Below are 13,524 nucleotides of genomic sequence, written 5' to 3'. Positions count from 1 at the left end.
AAAATCACGATGTGGCCAAAGATATCCTTGAACTTTAGCTCTTCCTGGTTCCGTATTCCACATGCTGAGTTTTTGCAGTGCTGGAGGTGGAAGCCAGGGTTTGGTGTGAGCAAATCCTCTACCAGGTGTGCGGTAGCCCCCAGCAATTTCAAAATACTTAGTTGAGAGGAAAGTTGCAGCTGCAACTTGATTTCCAGGTGATCCAACCCCCGCTTCTGGCTTCCACGGTCAGCGGTGCACACGGTGTACAGACATGCACACAAGCACTCATGCACGTAACAAAGGAAACGCTTCCTCCGTGTTCTTACAGGTAGGGCTGGCAGGGTGGCTAGGTAAGAGTAGCCGCTGCTGTGGCGGAGGCCCGGGCCCCAGCACCCACATCATGAGGCTCACCGCCCACACTCAAATGCAGCCACACACTGACGCCCTCACAGACACCACTTTTTACAAAATAAAAATTTAGGGCATGGTGGTGGTCCACGCCTTTAATCCCAGCACTCGGGAGGCAGAGGCAGGGGCAGGTGGATCTCTGAGTTCAAGGCCAACCAGCCTGGTCTACAAAGTGAGTTCCAGGACAGCCAGGATTACACAGAGAAACCCTGTCTCAAAAAAATCAAAATCTTTATTAAAATTTTTAATTAAATCTAAGTCTCCACGTGTGTTTCGCCTATAGCGACAGGGTTTCAAGTCACCCTGGTCTCAAACTCACCACGGGTCGGTGCTGGCTGAGCATTCTCTGTCCACCAGGGACTTGAGGCCAGCAGGACAGCCTGGCATCCTGGCTTCATTTATTTATTGTTCATTTATTCATCATCTGGTGTGTGTCTGTGTCTGTGTGTGTGTGTGTCTGTCTGTGGTGACCCTGAGCAGACCAGAGGGCGTCAAGTGTCTGTGGATTACTCTTGGATTTATTCTGTGTTCTGCCTGCATGCGCACCTGCACACCGGAAGAGGGCACTAGATCTCATAGATGGCTGTGAGCCACCGTGTGGTTGCTGGGAACTAAACTCAGGCCCTCTGGAAGAACAGCCAGCGCTCTTAACCTCTGAGCCGGCTCTCCAGATTTATTAATCTCCGGATTTATTCTCTTGAGATAGGGCCTATCACGGAGCCTGGAGCTGGGCTGGCAGTCGTCCAGCCCTGCCATCCCCCTGCCTCCACTCTGTACAACATTGAGGTTACAGTCATGGCCACACCCTTCTCTTCCTGTGTGAGCTGCGGATCTCCACTCAGGTCCTCAGGCTTGTACAGGGTTCGGCTGAGCTGCCACCCTGCCCTCCCTCACCTGAGACACTGCCCTGTCCTTCTGAACCACAGACCGAAGCTGTTGTCCCTAGACTTCTGAGCCACAGCAGGGGCCTGCTGTTTCACTGTTTCATTGCTGTTTTTTGAGACAAAGTATTGCTCTGTAGCCCAGGCTGCACCCCCCCCCCCAAATCCTCCTGACTCCACCTCGCAAGTCCTGGGAAGAAAGCCCCAAACCCAAGCCTGGCAGTCATCAACCCAGAGGTGAGCAGGGCTAGGGTACTCACCCTGGGCTGCAAGGGGCTCTGGAGACCAGCCTGAGGCCCACGTTCTTTAGTCCCTCAAAGTTGCCCTCGCAGGGACAGCTCTGCTGTGGCTTTTTCCTTCCAGGCACCTGTAAGGATCAGACATGGAGAGCAGCAGACTTTGCTTTGCTTTTGGTTTCTGAGACAGGGTCTTTGTAGCCCTGGCTGTCCTGGAATGCCTCTCTAGACCAGGCTGGCCTCGAGCTCACTGAGCAGCCCCTATCTCTGCCTCCCTGGTGCTGGGATTAACGGCCACCCAGTGAAGGTCTATGGACTGCAGTGTTCTTTAAGGTTAGTGGCTTTAGCGACTGAGCCCAGCATTTGAGGCAGGAGGATCTCAGGGTACAGAGCAGCCTGAGCTTCTCAGCAAGAGATTGTCTTTTAAAAGCCAATGAAACAAACAAACAAACAAATCAAACCAACCAAACAAGTTGGACAAGGTGGCCCCGGCTTTCAGTCCCAGTGCTTGGGAGGCAGAGGAAGGCCGACCTGGATTCAAAGCCAGCCAGCGCTGTGGAGGGACACTTTCTCCCAAAATACAATGAAGTACTTCATTTGATAATGCCCCTCAAGCTACCCAGGCCACCCACACCTCAGTCCTGCTCACTGCTGCTCCTCTGCTCCTGCTGCTGTGAACTTGAACCTGACACTGCTTTCCCAGGACCTGGGCAAGGGGCAGTGTGTGTGTGTGTGTGTGTGTGTGTGTGTGTGTGTGTGGTGTGTGTGTGTGTGGTGTGTGTGGGCTCTGGTTTCAGTTTCTTGGCCATCAGTGGCTATGGAGGGCAGGGCTGCCAAGGTCACTCTGCTCGCCTCCACCAGACACCTGCCCCTTGGGCAGCCTTGGTGAGAGACAAGATCTGGGGACTGGGCTTGGCTCTGCCGTGGTCCTGAAGTGAGTCCTGGGGACCCTAGGTCAATCCCTCTAGTTCCTGGGCTTCGGGTTTGAGGGCTGTCACACTCCACGTTTCAGGATGAATCGAAAAGCACAGATAGGACCCCACCCCCGAAAAGCTGGGTTCGGGACTGAGTGCTCTGGCCCCTGCCTTCTTATGTGACCTTGGATGAGTACTCCCCTCTCTGGACCTCCCAGGTACCCAACACAGGGGGTGGCCACAGAGAAAGCCACAGAGAGGGGAAGCCTGAAGGTCTGGGAGGTCAGCTCTGAGGCTCCTATCCGCTGCCACTGGGGAGGGGGAATCCCCGCTAAACGTGCTGACCAATACCCCAAAGCCCGAGGACGAGGCCCTGGAGGGTCGTGAGGAGGAATGCCACCCTGGGTGACAGTCCCCAGGTCACCAGCCTCACCTGGAGCGGAGCCCCTTTCTCCCAGGGACGCGGGGTTCGTTCTGGGACAGCTCCGTTTGTCTGAGGAAAATGAAGGGCCACCCCGTGGTTCCCGCAGGTCTCCCAAGCAGCGGTAGACTTGGGGAAGCCCGGCACGGAGACAGCCCCACCTCATTGCCCTGTCATCCCGCTCTCCCCCTCCTGTCCGTACACTCACCGGCAGTCTCCGGTCGCAGCTGGGGAGCCCTTTCGTCCCGGCCCGAGAGCGAAACCAAGTGAACCAGCATCCGGCAAGGGCGTGGGAACTGAGGTGCGCGCGCCGCCGCAGCGCGGCCCCCCGCCCGCGGCCCGCTGGGGAGGGTCGGGGGACCCTCCGCGGCTCCCAGCGCGCTCCCGCCGAGCTGAGCCCGGAGACGCTCCAAGGGATGGGGCGGCCCTCGGTGGCCGCTGGCTTTACGCAAGCAGTTTGTAGATGGGGAAACTGAGGCTGCGGCAGGGACGGGAAATCCCGGCTCCTCACTCCAGTCAGGCGCAGCAGCGGTCGCTTGCCCCTCGGGACTGCGTTCTAGCAGAAGCTGAGCCACGGGCAGGGGAGGGTCGAGGGGAGCTAAGCCCAGAGGCTCCTGCAGCTGGTGACGTGGCCCAGGCTGGAAGGTCCCAGTTAGGAGTGTGTGTGTGTGTGTGTGTGTGTGTGTGTGTGTGTGTGTGTGTGTGAGGGGGTGGTCTAAGTGACCAGAGAGGCAGGCGGAGAAAACTTCTCTGTCCCCGCGTCTGGCTGCCAGGCGCCGCCCACGCAGTCGGGGTCCCCCCTGCGCCCCTAACGGCGGATGTCGGGGTGGCCGCAGCGTGAAGGTCAAACCACCCAGCCAGAACAACGAGCCTCCTGGGGTCTGGAGTGCTAAGGCGGTTGGCAAACGGAGCCCGGGACTGGGGAGAGGCAGAGACCTTTCTGGGGATCTCGGCCAGACCAAACCTCAGTTTCCCCAGCCCACCTCGGGGGGTGGCGCTCCAAAACTGAGATCTGGGCCACTGGCGTTATCCTGCTTTGTTCTTTCCGTGTCGCCCCCCACCCAGCCACCCTCGCAGCCCCTCCCTCCTAGCCCCACCCTGAGCACCCACCCACCGTCTGCCATGGTCTGAGGCAGGGGGATTTCCTCCTGGGAGCCCAGAAGCCTCTAAGAACCTCCATCATTTTTCGTTGTTGTTATTGTTTTATTTTTTTCCTTCCTTTTTCTTCCAAATGTTCTAAAAATAGCCGCTCCCCCCACCTCGCCAGTCCCCTAGCCCCGCAGCTAGTCGTGCGCGGCGCCGCGCTCCCGAGGCCGGGGATTCCTCGGACGGATGGGGCTGGGATGTGCGGGGACGCGCGCGGCTTCCCCTTCCAGCGCGGAGCCGCGGGCGGGCGGGGAAAGACAAGACAGAAAGGGGACTTCGGGGTCTGCAGGACGAGCTCGAGGGAGAGCGGCAGATGCGTGGCGCCACCAGGCACCTCCCAACGCGCTGCGTCCCTATGGAGAGTCCGGAGGCGGTGGGGACAAAGGACTCACAGCTTTGTGGAAAACCCTGATCCTCACATCGCCCCGAGTGGAGTCCCCGAGGCGCAGTTCGCGGACCGCCTACAATTCTTGCCTCGTGAAACACCTTGATGGCCTGGCGACCGGTCACATTCCTGTCCCGCACGCACGACTGCCTCTCCTTCTCTTAGCAAGCGAGGAGAGAGAGCCCTATTGTCTTCCCCAGACCCCTGGGTGACCCTGGCCAACCCCAGCGTTCCATTGAACCGGTCCAGCTTCGGGGCCAGCATTTGCACCCTTTTGCCCGCTCAGCACCCCCCCCCCCTTCCACAGCCTGAAGGTGACTGTCCGCTACCGGCACCCCTGCTGGCCACCTCGCTCTGGTTTTAGGTCCCCCAGGACTTCCGTTCTTATACTCCCATCCTCCTCCCCCAGGGGAAAGAGGAGCCAAAGGCCACTTAAGGGGGAACCGGAGGAAGCTGCATCTGGGGCGACTCTGCCGCAAATAAAGGTGCTAGGGATGCAGGGCATGCAGAAACACCTGGTAAGGGCCTTTGTAAGCAACACAAAAGTCCTCCTTGCCTTCTGCAGGGCGTCCCCGAAACTTCAGTAACACAGTGGGGCTGCCCCGCCGCTGTGAGGCCCGAGGTCCCAAAGACGGAAGACAGCTTGTGTTCAGGCTGTCAGCTCGGACCAGACCTTCCTTGCGGATCACTCTTCCCATTGCATCGTCTATCACACTCTTCCCACAAAGGCGGAGGGGTGGAAGCTTTGTGCTGAGGACAAAGGCCCGAGGAAAGGCAAGTGCACCCTAACGAGGGTCCCTGCGGCCCACGACAGGACACTGCCCCTCTGCGCAATACCTTGCGCCCACAGAGGGTCGCAGCCAGGACCCCAGGGGACACAAAGAGAGCAGCCCCGGGCCAGGCATCGAGTTGAGGGGCACGGAGCTCGGTGGGGGCGCCATGCCTTTGCACATTCACGTACTCTGGGCTGGAGTTCGAGGCCCAGGGACGGGGAGAGGCCGAGGACCTGGGAAAGTGGAGGAGGTATGCGGAGAGGCTGGGGGAGGAATTTGTGGAGATGGTTGAGTATGAGAAGGCTCAAGGGGGAGGGGAGAGTATGGGTAGTGGGGAGACTCGGGGGAGAGTTCGGGGTGGGGAGATGAGGAGGCAAATTATGGCTGCAGGCTCTGTGCCATGCGATCTATTTTTAATTTTTAGACAAGGGCTCACGGAACCCACGTTGGCCTGAAACTCCTAATTCTCCTGCGCCCACTAAGTGCTGGGACGACAGGTGTGGCCACTGCGTGGGAACGTCCCGGCTGTGTTCCAGCGCGCGGGTCCCTTTGTCCCCGTAGCCTCCGCGGCGTCCCAGCTCCGAGAGGAACCCCGGCCCGGCGGCGCATGCGCACATTTGCCCGGCTTCCCCGTCGCCCTCAGTCGGCAGCCCCCGCACGGTTGCCATGGCAACCGCGAGGGCGCAAACGCGGGGAAGACCCCGTCGGCAGCCCGCCCCCGCCGTCCCCCGGAGCTCCACTCTGGTTCGAGCCGGTTTCCCCGGACCGCGTGGGCGCTGGGGCGGTGGAGGATTCCCCTAGTCCCCTGGGAGGGGCAGCGGCTAGCGCATGCGCGGAGCATGTGTGCCCCCCCCCCCCGCCCCAAGCACACACACTAGCACACGCAGGGAAAGCCCAGGTGCGAGGGTGAGCGGAAGCAAAGCGCTCCGCGCATGCGCTGAGCGTGACTGCTAGGACCGCCTGGTCTCCTTGGCAACCGCGCGGAACTCCCCTTTCGCCACCTTCTCCCCGAGCCAGGGATTTCCCCGGTGCTAATGCGCAGGCGCCGCCCGGGTTCCGGGAGACCGGGCTTTTCTGCAGAACAAAGGCTGTCGCCCGGTCGTTCCGCGCCTGTCTGGGTCGTTTTTATTTTGACACAGTGTCTTTGTATGTGGTCAGTCTGGCTTTTGCACTTACAGCAATGCTCCTGCCTTAGAGTCCACAATGCTGGGCTGACTGCTCTTGTCCTTCGTGTCCTCACTCTGCAGGGACGGAGAGTGGCTCCCCACTCTGCAGTGCGGCCCTGCCCCTCTGCTGGCTGCCTCCTCCTGCTAGCAGGACGGTCCTGAACCCGCCATGGGAGGGCCCTGGGACACCTTCTTCAGGGTGTGTGTGCCCTTCTTAGTGACGCCCTCTATGGCGCCAACAGTTCCGTGTCCTTAGACTCAAGAAAACCAGTAATTCCTGGAAGCGGGTGTGGAGGGGCGTCCCGGCCCCGGCAGAAGGGAGCAGAATCAGTTGTAACTTTGGCTACATCAGATTGTATCAAACTAAAATTTTTAGTTTTCAACATCTATGTGTAGAGTGTTTTGTCTGGACGCACATACGTCTGTAAGTATGTATGTGCGTGCACCACGTGTGTATCTCGGGCCTTCGGAGAGATCAAAGAGGTCACTGGAGCCCCTGGTCCTGGAGTTGGAGCTGTGAAGTGCTCAGGCCTACTGAGGCAACTCTCCAACTCCCTGAATTCTTTTCTTTCCTTCCTTTTTTTTTTTTTTTTGTTTTTTTTTTTGAGGTCTTTGTAGCCCAGGTTGGCCTTGAACTCCTGTCAAGCCTCCCGAGAACATGGACCAGGATAGCCTGCCGATGATCTTGGCAGATGCCCAGGCAGGATGCAAACACCTTTTGTTTTTTCTTCTTGTGTAACCCTGGCTGTCCTGGACTCACTTTGTAGACCAGGCTGGTCTCAAACTCACAGAGATCTACCTGCCTCTGCTGCCCAAATGCTGGGATTAAAGGCGTGCATTGGGCTGGAGAGCTCAGCATGTAAACCGATTGTCGGCTCTTCCAGAGGTCCTGAGTTCAATTCCCAGTAACCACACTGGTGGCTCCCAACCATCTATGAGATCCTGTGCCCTCTTCTGGCCTGCAGGTGTACATGCAGACAGAGCACTCATTCATAAAAAGGAGTGCCCCGTGCCCAGCAGCTCCTTTTATGGGACCCGTTTTCGCGGCGGCACCTGGCGCTGCAGGCACAGTGCCCTTCCCTTGTCCCAGCTGCACCGTCACTGTAATGGGGGGACCCCAAGCTGTGCATGGCACTCCCATCCCCTCACTAAAGCTCCCAGGTCTCCGGGAATGTCAGGAACCCTCTAGTTAGTTCTAGGGGATGCTTCCTAGTGCATCGCAGGCTTTGTTCAGGTTGTTTGGAAGCCTTTCTCTCCACTAGGCCACAAAGTCGCCACAGAGCAGAGTGACCTTGAACTCCTGAGGGCTGGGATGGCAGCTGTCACCCCCCAGGATTGTTCTGCTCTCCAGCTGTGGGCCTGGAGGCCAGAGCCCACACATATTGGCCAAGTGCTGTCACTCAGTTATGTATCTCACCCATCTTGCCATATTCACTGCCGCAGCCACATCCTGGCAGCACTGTGTGTCCACTTTACCCGAGGCCTTGGCATCAATTGTTCTCTCTTGATCAGCTACAGAACTTATGAGACTTACACTTAACCAAACCCCCTTCATCCTAGCCCTGGTCTTGGGAGCGGGGAACAGCGGCACCCTTCTTGGTACAAGAACCTGGGAGAACACAGGTCTTGAGGGTGACATAGTTGCTCTCTAGGCAGAATCCAAGAAAAAAATAGGAGCTGAGAAGGGTCCAAGCGGCAAGTGACAACTCTGTATGTTGGGTGTCTGTTGTCGGACCTGATAAATTCCTCCCTATGACCGGCCATCTTAATATCCTGTGACCGTAGGGCCAGGGCGTGCTGTCTGCACTGGCCACGGCTTACAGGACTCTCATCCAGCTCCCTCAGGCTCTTCCGGATTGACGCGGCTAGAGAAAGCAGTTCTGAGCTCAAATCCTATACTCTTCCCCTTCTCGGCCAAGGGCTTTCACCAGCCAACCCCAGCCAGCCCAGCACACTCATGCTCCGTGTGCCACCTGGGAGAAACCTATCGTGAGAACAGGCTCAGGGTGAGGACAGACGGCAGCTTCCCTGCTGCTCTGTGACCAGAAGCCTCAGCCACCCACCCCCCTTGCACTGTTGTCCAGGGTGGCCGGCAAGTCTGGGCCAGTAGATTCGACATGATCACCACAGATCCTCTCCCTTTTCCCGTGCTCCCCACAGACACAGACCGCAGGCACCCTCGCCACAGCCTTTATTGGGCGGGTGCTCAGCCGGGCTCCACGGGGCACACAGGGGCTGGGATGTCGCTCAGAGCGGGGACCCTCAGGGTTGTTGAGGGTAAGCTATGGCGCAGCCGGGAGGGCCCCACGCCCGGATCTCTATGGATCCCCTGGGCAGGCCTGGCTGGAGGGGGATGAGCTGACTCAGATAAGCTGGACTCCGGCCGGTTCTGTCATTTGGGTGCGTTGAATGGCAGAACCCGCTGGTTCATGGGGTTGTCTGGGGAGCGCAACCACTCCTTCTTCAGCAGCTGCTTCAGCTGCGACAGCCGCATGTTGGGGTTCTCCTGCTTCAACCGTGGCAGCTGCACCTCTTCGAATGCAGTGAAGGCCGCACGCATGCGGCGCTCCGGGTGCCGGTCCGCGTCCTCTGCCACACTACAGGCCTTGAAGTCAGGACCCAGGCCTGTGCTCCGCCCCCAAAGCGCTGCACTCCTCAGGGCCCCGTCCACCCCACAACCCTCCCACTCGGGGCCCCGCCCACCTGAGCACTGCTATGGCGTCTTCTACAGTGCGCGCCTCCACGCTGCCCTCCTCCTGCAGGCGCCGGTTCAGGTTCTCCTCCAGCGGCAGCTCCAAGTGGCTCTTGGCCTTCTCGACTGCGGGGAGAGGGGCGGGATGTAAGCGCCCGGCGGTGGGCGAAGTCCTCGGGGGTCCACCGTCCCGGGCCCGTGCGCACCTGGCTCCGGGCGCTGCTCTCGGCGCAGGGAGTCCTCAATCTGCGCGCGGGTGACCTTGGCAGGTGCCACACGCGGGGCCTTGCCGCCCTTGAGTCGTGAGTCCTCCTCCTCCAGCAGGCGCTGCGTCTCCTTCTTGCGCTCCAGCTGCTCCAGGCGTCGCTTCTCCTTCTCCTCCTGCAGCAGCAACAGGGTCACCATGGGCGGATCTGCAGTCACATACTGTCTGAGGCCCCAGGGTGGGACTCAAGAGGGCACTGCGCCCTCCTTCCCGACCTCTCAGGGCACCCTAGTGCGTAAAGACCCGGGCAGCTAAAGTTTTCACAATGGCACTCCGCATCCGCCGCCCCAAACGCACAGAAAGGGGCAGAAAGGCTTGTCTGCATTCAAAAGTCAAAAGGTATCTGAGGGCAGGTACGACAGTCAGCCTCAGCTTCTCCATTAGTCCAAAACAGCATCTTCTAGAGGCCCCTCTGCCCCAGCCCTGTCCCGCCACAGGCCCCGCAGCCTGCTCTCCCGAGACTGCTCCTCAGGCTCTGAACATTCCACTCCTAGTCTTTCAGGGCCCCTTACGTCCCGAGGGAGGGCAGAGGGCCTGGGCAGGGTCTTGTGCCAGCTGAGCCCGTTCCCAAAAGGACAATTTCTGGAAAGTTCCAAGAGCCTAGGACCAAGTGGTCATCGGTATGGAGTGACACACACACATTCCGAGCATGGTAACCCTGAAGTACCATGAGCTGAGGGAAGCTGCAGCAGGAGGCTCAGCTGGTCAGCCTGGGTCACAGAAAAGCCACAAACCCTTTAGGCAAAGAGGGCTGGCATCAGGCATCTCAGCAGCCAGCAGGGGAAGGCCCACCAAGGGGACTGTGGTGTGGTGTGGTGTGGTGTGAGTGTATGTGTCGCCATCTAGTGGGATGATCTGTCAGCACCAGCCCCAAACCACTCCAGGATCCCAGTAGGCCCAGGAGTCAAAGAACACAACTAAGGCTAGGGACAAACACAGAGCCACTTCAGCTGGCCACTGCACACGCAGCCCTCCGTGGCTACCTGGAGCCCCAGGACACTGCCCCACCCACCTTGCGCTGTTCCTTCCGCATCACGTGTTTGTCCTCATCCTTCCAGTAAGCATCTTCCAGCTCCTTCTGTTTCTTGGCATCAGCCGCTGCCTTGGCTTCAGCCCTCCGTGCTCGGGCAGCTGCCGACTTGCTGTTCTCGCCCTGGAACTTCTTGGGCATCCCTCAGCAGGCTGCAGGGAGGAAACCAGGCCAGGGAGGGGCTGCACTGTGGCCAGGGCCCAGCCCTCTCTACAACTTACAGAACACATACAGAAGCCATTTTTTAAAGATAGGGTCTATGTAGCCCAGGTTGGCCTGACAACACAATCCTGTCTGACCCTGGGCAGCCACTGGGATAGAAAGGGAAACAGTCCCAGCAGTCAGCGTCTCCTCTCACATTAGAATACGGAACCCTACCCACAAAACTAGAGCCACGCCCCCAGCCCTCACTGGGAGATTCTAGGCAGGGGCCCCACCCCTGAGCCACGGCCCCAGCGCCTCATTGGGATTTTTTAGGCAGGGGCTCTACTGTTAAGTCTCTTCTGATCCCTTTGTAATAATTTTTTAGAGCTACGATTACAGTGTTATACAGAGACTACCACTGCCTAGTCCAGAAAACGCCATTGCTATCAGCCATCACTCCTGTCCCCTGCCCCAGCCCAACTGACTTCCCCTGGCTTTGTCCCTGGAGGCATTTTCAGTTAACAGGTTATTCACCATGGGGCCTTCCGTGTCCAGCTGCTGTCACTCAGCAGTGAGTGTTGTGTTAAAGCCTCAGTCTTTTCTGTGCTGGATAATACTCCACAGCAGCGCATGCCATACGGAGCATCCACTGATGTCCTTATTTGTCTGTTACGAGTCACAGTGTAGAGGAACCCTGCATGGCTCCCGCCGCCAGCCATCTGGGTGTCCTGTTTTAGACTGCTGAGGTCCTGCACCCTGGCTCAGAAGCTGTGCCTATGAGCCTCACACACACAGGCACCTCAGGGACCGACTCATCTGTAAGGCCCCAGAACCTTAACTGTGGGGTGGTCTGGCCCACCCCACAGTGAGGTGAGGGAGGGGCCATGCTTCAGGGATTTCGGGAGCAACCCTCTTCCTGTCAGGTGTGGTGGGGTGAGCCTGAGCTCCAAACCCTTAGGAGGATGAGGTATGGGGGCTGCCAGTTTCAGGCCGTCTTAGCTACACAATGAGACCATATCAGAAAGCAAGAACACCAAAAATACCCCCACATAAAACGCACCTGCCCAAGGCCTGCAGCACGCTAGACCACTTCCCCACTGCCTTCCCAGCATCTCCAGCTTAGTGACCCCAAGTAAGGGTGACAGTCCCAAGTGGCCCGGGACCACCAGGATATCACCCCCATCAGGTCCTCTCTCTGTGTAAGACCCCTCTCTGGCCCTCCCAGAAAACCCGTGCATCTGCAGTCACGTTTCCTACTGAGAGAGGTTCCCAGTAGACAGGGGTCCATGAGGCTTCAGAGGGTGGGTGACAGAAAAGTGGCAGGGCTGAGGATGCACTTATGTGGCTTTCAAAGCCCCATTCAGCAGCTGAGTGTGGGCGCCATGTGGGCAGGGACCTGAGAGCTGGCTGCCTTGTTGAAGCCATTCCATTCCTAGCAGCATGAAGGGCACCACCCACCTGGAGCCCTGGCTGGGCGGGGGGATGGGATATAGACACAAGGCCAGTTGTATATCAACAGTTCATGTTGAGATGGAAGGCTGTGACCGGTTCGTAGTGCTGTCCTACCTCACTGCCTCAGACGGACCATCAGTCAGGGGCAGAGCAGTGTGGACCAGGGCTGCTTGGGTCCCAGCACTTGCTCTGTCCCTGTGGCCAAGGCACTCCTGTGTGCCTCAGTTTCCTCACAGGGGCACAGTGTCATGGGGCAGGCGCCAGAGCTCCAGCACAAGCCATCCCAGCTGGACCCCAAACCATCCTTGAATCCCAAGCTCCTTACTGGGTCAGCAGCAAAGCTCCCCAGGGCTCCCAGGAGCACCCGCAGAAGTGAGGCCACTTGGGGAAACTGAGGCACCCGACTTAATTCCCCTATTGTCCATGACCCAAGTCTCCTAATCCCATGGCAGCCACACCTGCCTCCGTTTGAGCCTTCAAACCCTCCCATCAGCCCGGGGCCTCAGGACCTTCACACCTGGTCTGGAACTTTCCATTCTCCTGCCTCAGCAGCGCAGGGATGACAGGTGTGCATCCGGGGTGCCAGCTTCATGCTCCTCTTCTAACCCAGTGAACGCCTATTGAACCTTCAGGACAGCCTGGGCACAGTCCCAGCAGACAGGCGGACACCCCTGAGTTCTAGGCCAGTCTAGGCTACACAGTGAGAGCCTGACTCAAGAAGCGAAGCAGCTCAGGCGTGGTCCCGGCACGAACCGGCTGTAGCCGCTGCCTTCCCCAGACCGGAAAGTTCTCTTCCAAGCGTGTCTTGGGGTGTGTGTTTGGTGGGGGGGTGGGGGGGAGAGGTGGAGGGGCATTTGGGGCTATTTTTCTCCAGACAAAGCCCGTTTCTCGCTAGGCTGGTCAGGACCCACAATCCTCCTGCCTGTATTTATTCAACAAATGAACTACTGCATTCACTTAACAAATCGTGATCGCCAGACGGCTGGGAGCATCAAGGAGGTGCGTGCACTGGTAAAGGGCCCTCGCCAGACACCTCATCAAGTCCGCACCAGCACCTCGGCTTCCCGACCTACGAACGACAACCACCCGGAAAGACGTTCCTAGGTTGGGCACCGCGGGCGCACGCCTCTATTCTACCAGCACTTTGCAAAGCCGAAGCAGGAGGACCACACCGAGGTCCAGGCAGCCTAGGCTACAAAATGAGCCGAGGGCTCCAAAAATCCTCTTCCAGAGGTGCCCCGAGACGGCCAGGCTGCGCGGCAGGAGGAAAGTTGCGAAAAACACCACCACCACCTCCTCCTCCTCCTGGAAGCCCTCCTGGCTCGACCTCGGCCCGGAAGCGGGCTCAGCTCCCCGCGCGCTGCTGCGCCTGCGCGCCGGGGGCTCCCACCGCCAGGCACCCCGTCTCCGGTTCCGCCCTCCGCCGGCGGGACTGCGGTGCCGAGCCGCGCCCGCACGGCGTGCCCCGCAGCCCGGCTCCGCCCGTGCCGCGGCCGCTCCTACCTCTTCCCCCGGCACCGGCCCGGTCGTCTGTCGATGACGTCCCGCGCCTGCGCACTCACCTGTAGGTGGCGCGCCGTCATGACGCTCTGGGGTGCCGCCATCCTGGTAGAGGCTGTACCAACTGGT

At 59.2% G+C, this 13,524-nt stretch overlaps 1 protein-coding gene across 4 annotated transcripts; it reads right to left on the bottom strand.

The window, feature by feature from the left end:
* Nucleotides 1-8,486: 8,486 nt before the first annotated feature.
* On the bottom strand, nucleotides 8,487-13,442 carry Ccdc124 (coiled-coil domain containing 124). Of its 4 annotated transcripts, none has more exons than XM_055618877.1 (5): nucleotides 13,399-13,442; nucleotides 10,282-10,451; nucleotides 9,211-9,385; nucleotides 9,016-9,130; nucleotides 8,487-8,909 (listed from the first exon to the last, which is right to left on the bottom strand). In XM_055618877.1, exons 2-5 carry the CDS (start codon nucleotides 10,438-10,440, stop codon nucleotides 8,705-8,707), a joined length of 654 nt encoding a protein of 217 aa, XP_055474852.1. In that variant the 5' UTR covers nucleotides 10,441-10,451; nucleotides 13,399-13,442; the 3' UTR covers nucleotides 8,487-8,704. The 4 variants fall into 4 exon arrangements, with proteins under 4 accessions (XP_055474852.1, XP_055474854.1, XP_055474855.1 ...); XM_055618879.1 differs by having other exon boundaries at nucleotides 10,282-10,515; nucleotides 13,399-13,413; XM_055618880.1 differs by lacking the exon at nucleotides 13,399-13,442 and adding an exon at nucleotides 10,978-12,689.
* Nucleotides 13,443-13,524: the final 82 nt, after the last annotated feature.

The sequence above is a fragment of the Psammomys obesus genome, unplaced genomic scaffold (assembly GCF_907164565.1).
Source record: "Psammomys obesus unplaced genomic scaffold, mPsaObe1.curated_primary_1811, whole genome shotgun sequence".
Taxonomy (NCBI): Eukaryota; Metazoa; Chordata; class Mammalia; order Rodentia; family Muridae; genus Psammomys; species Psammomys obesus.
The sequence above is the reverse complement of the archived record's forward strand: the minus strand, read 5'-3'. Positions and strand labels throughout refer to the sequence as shown.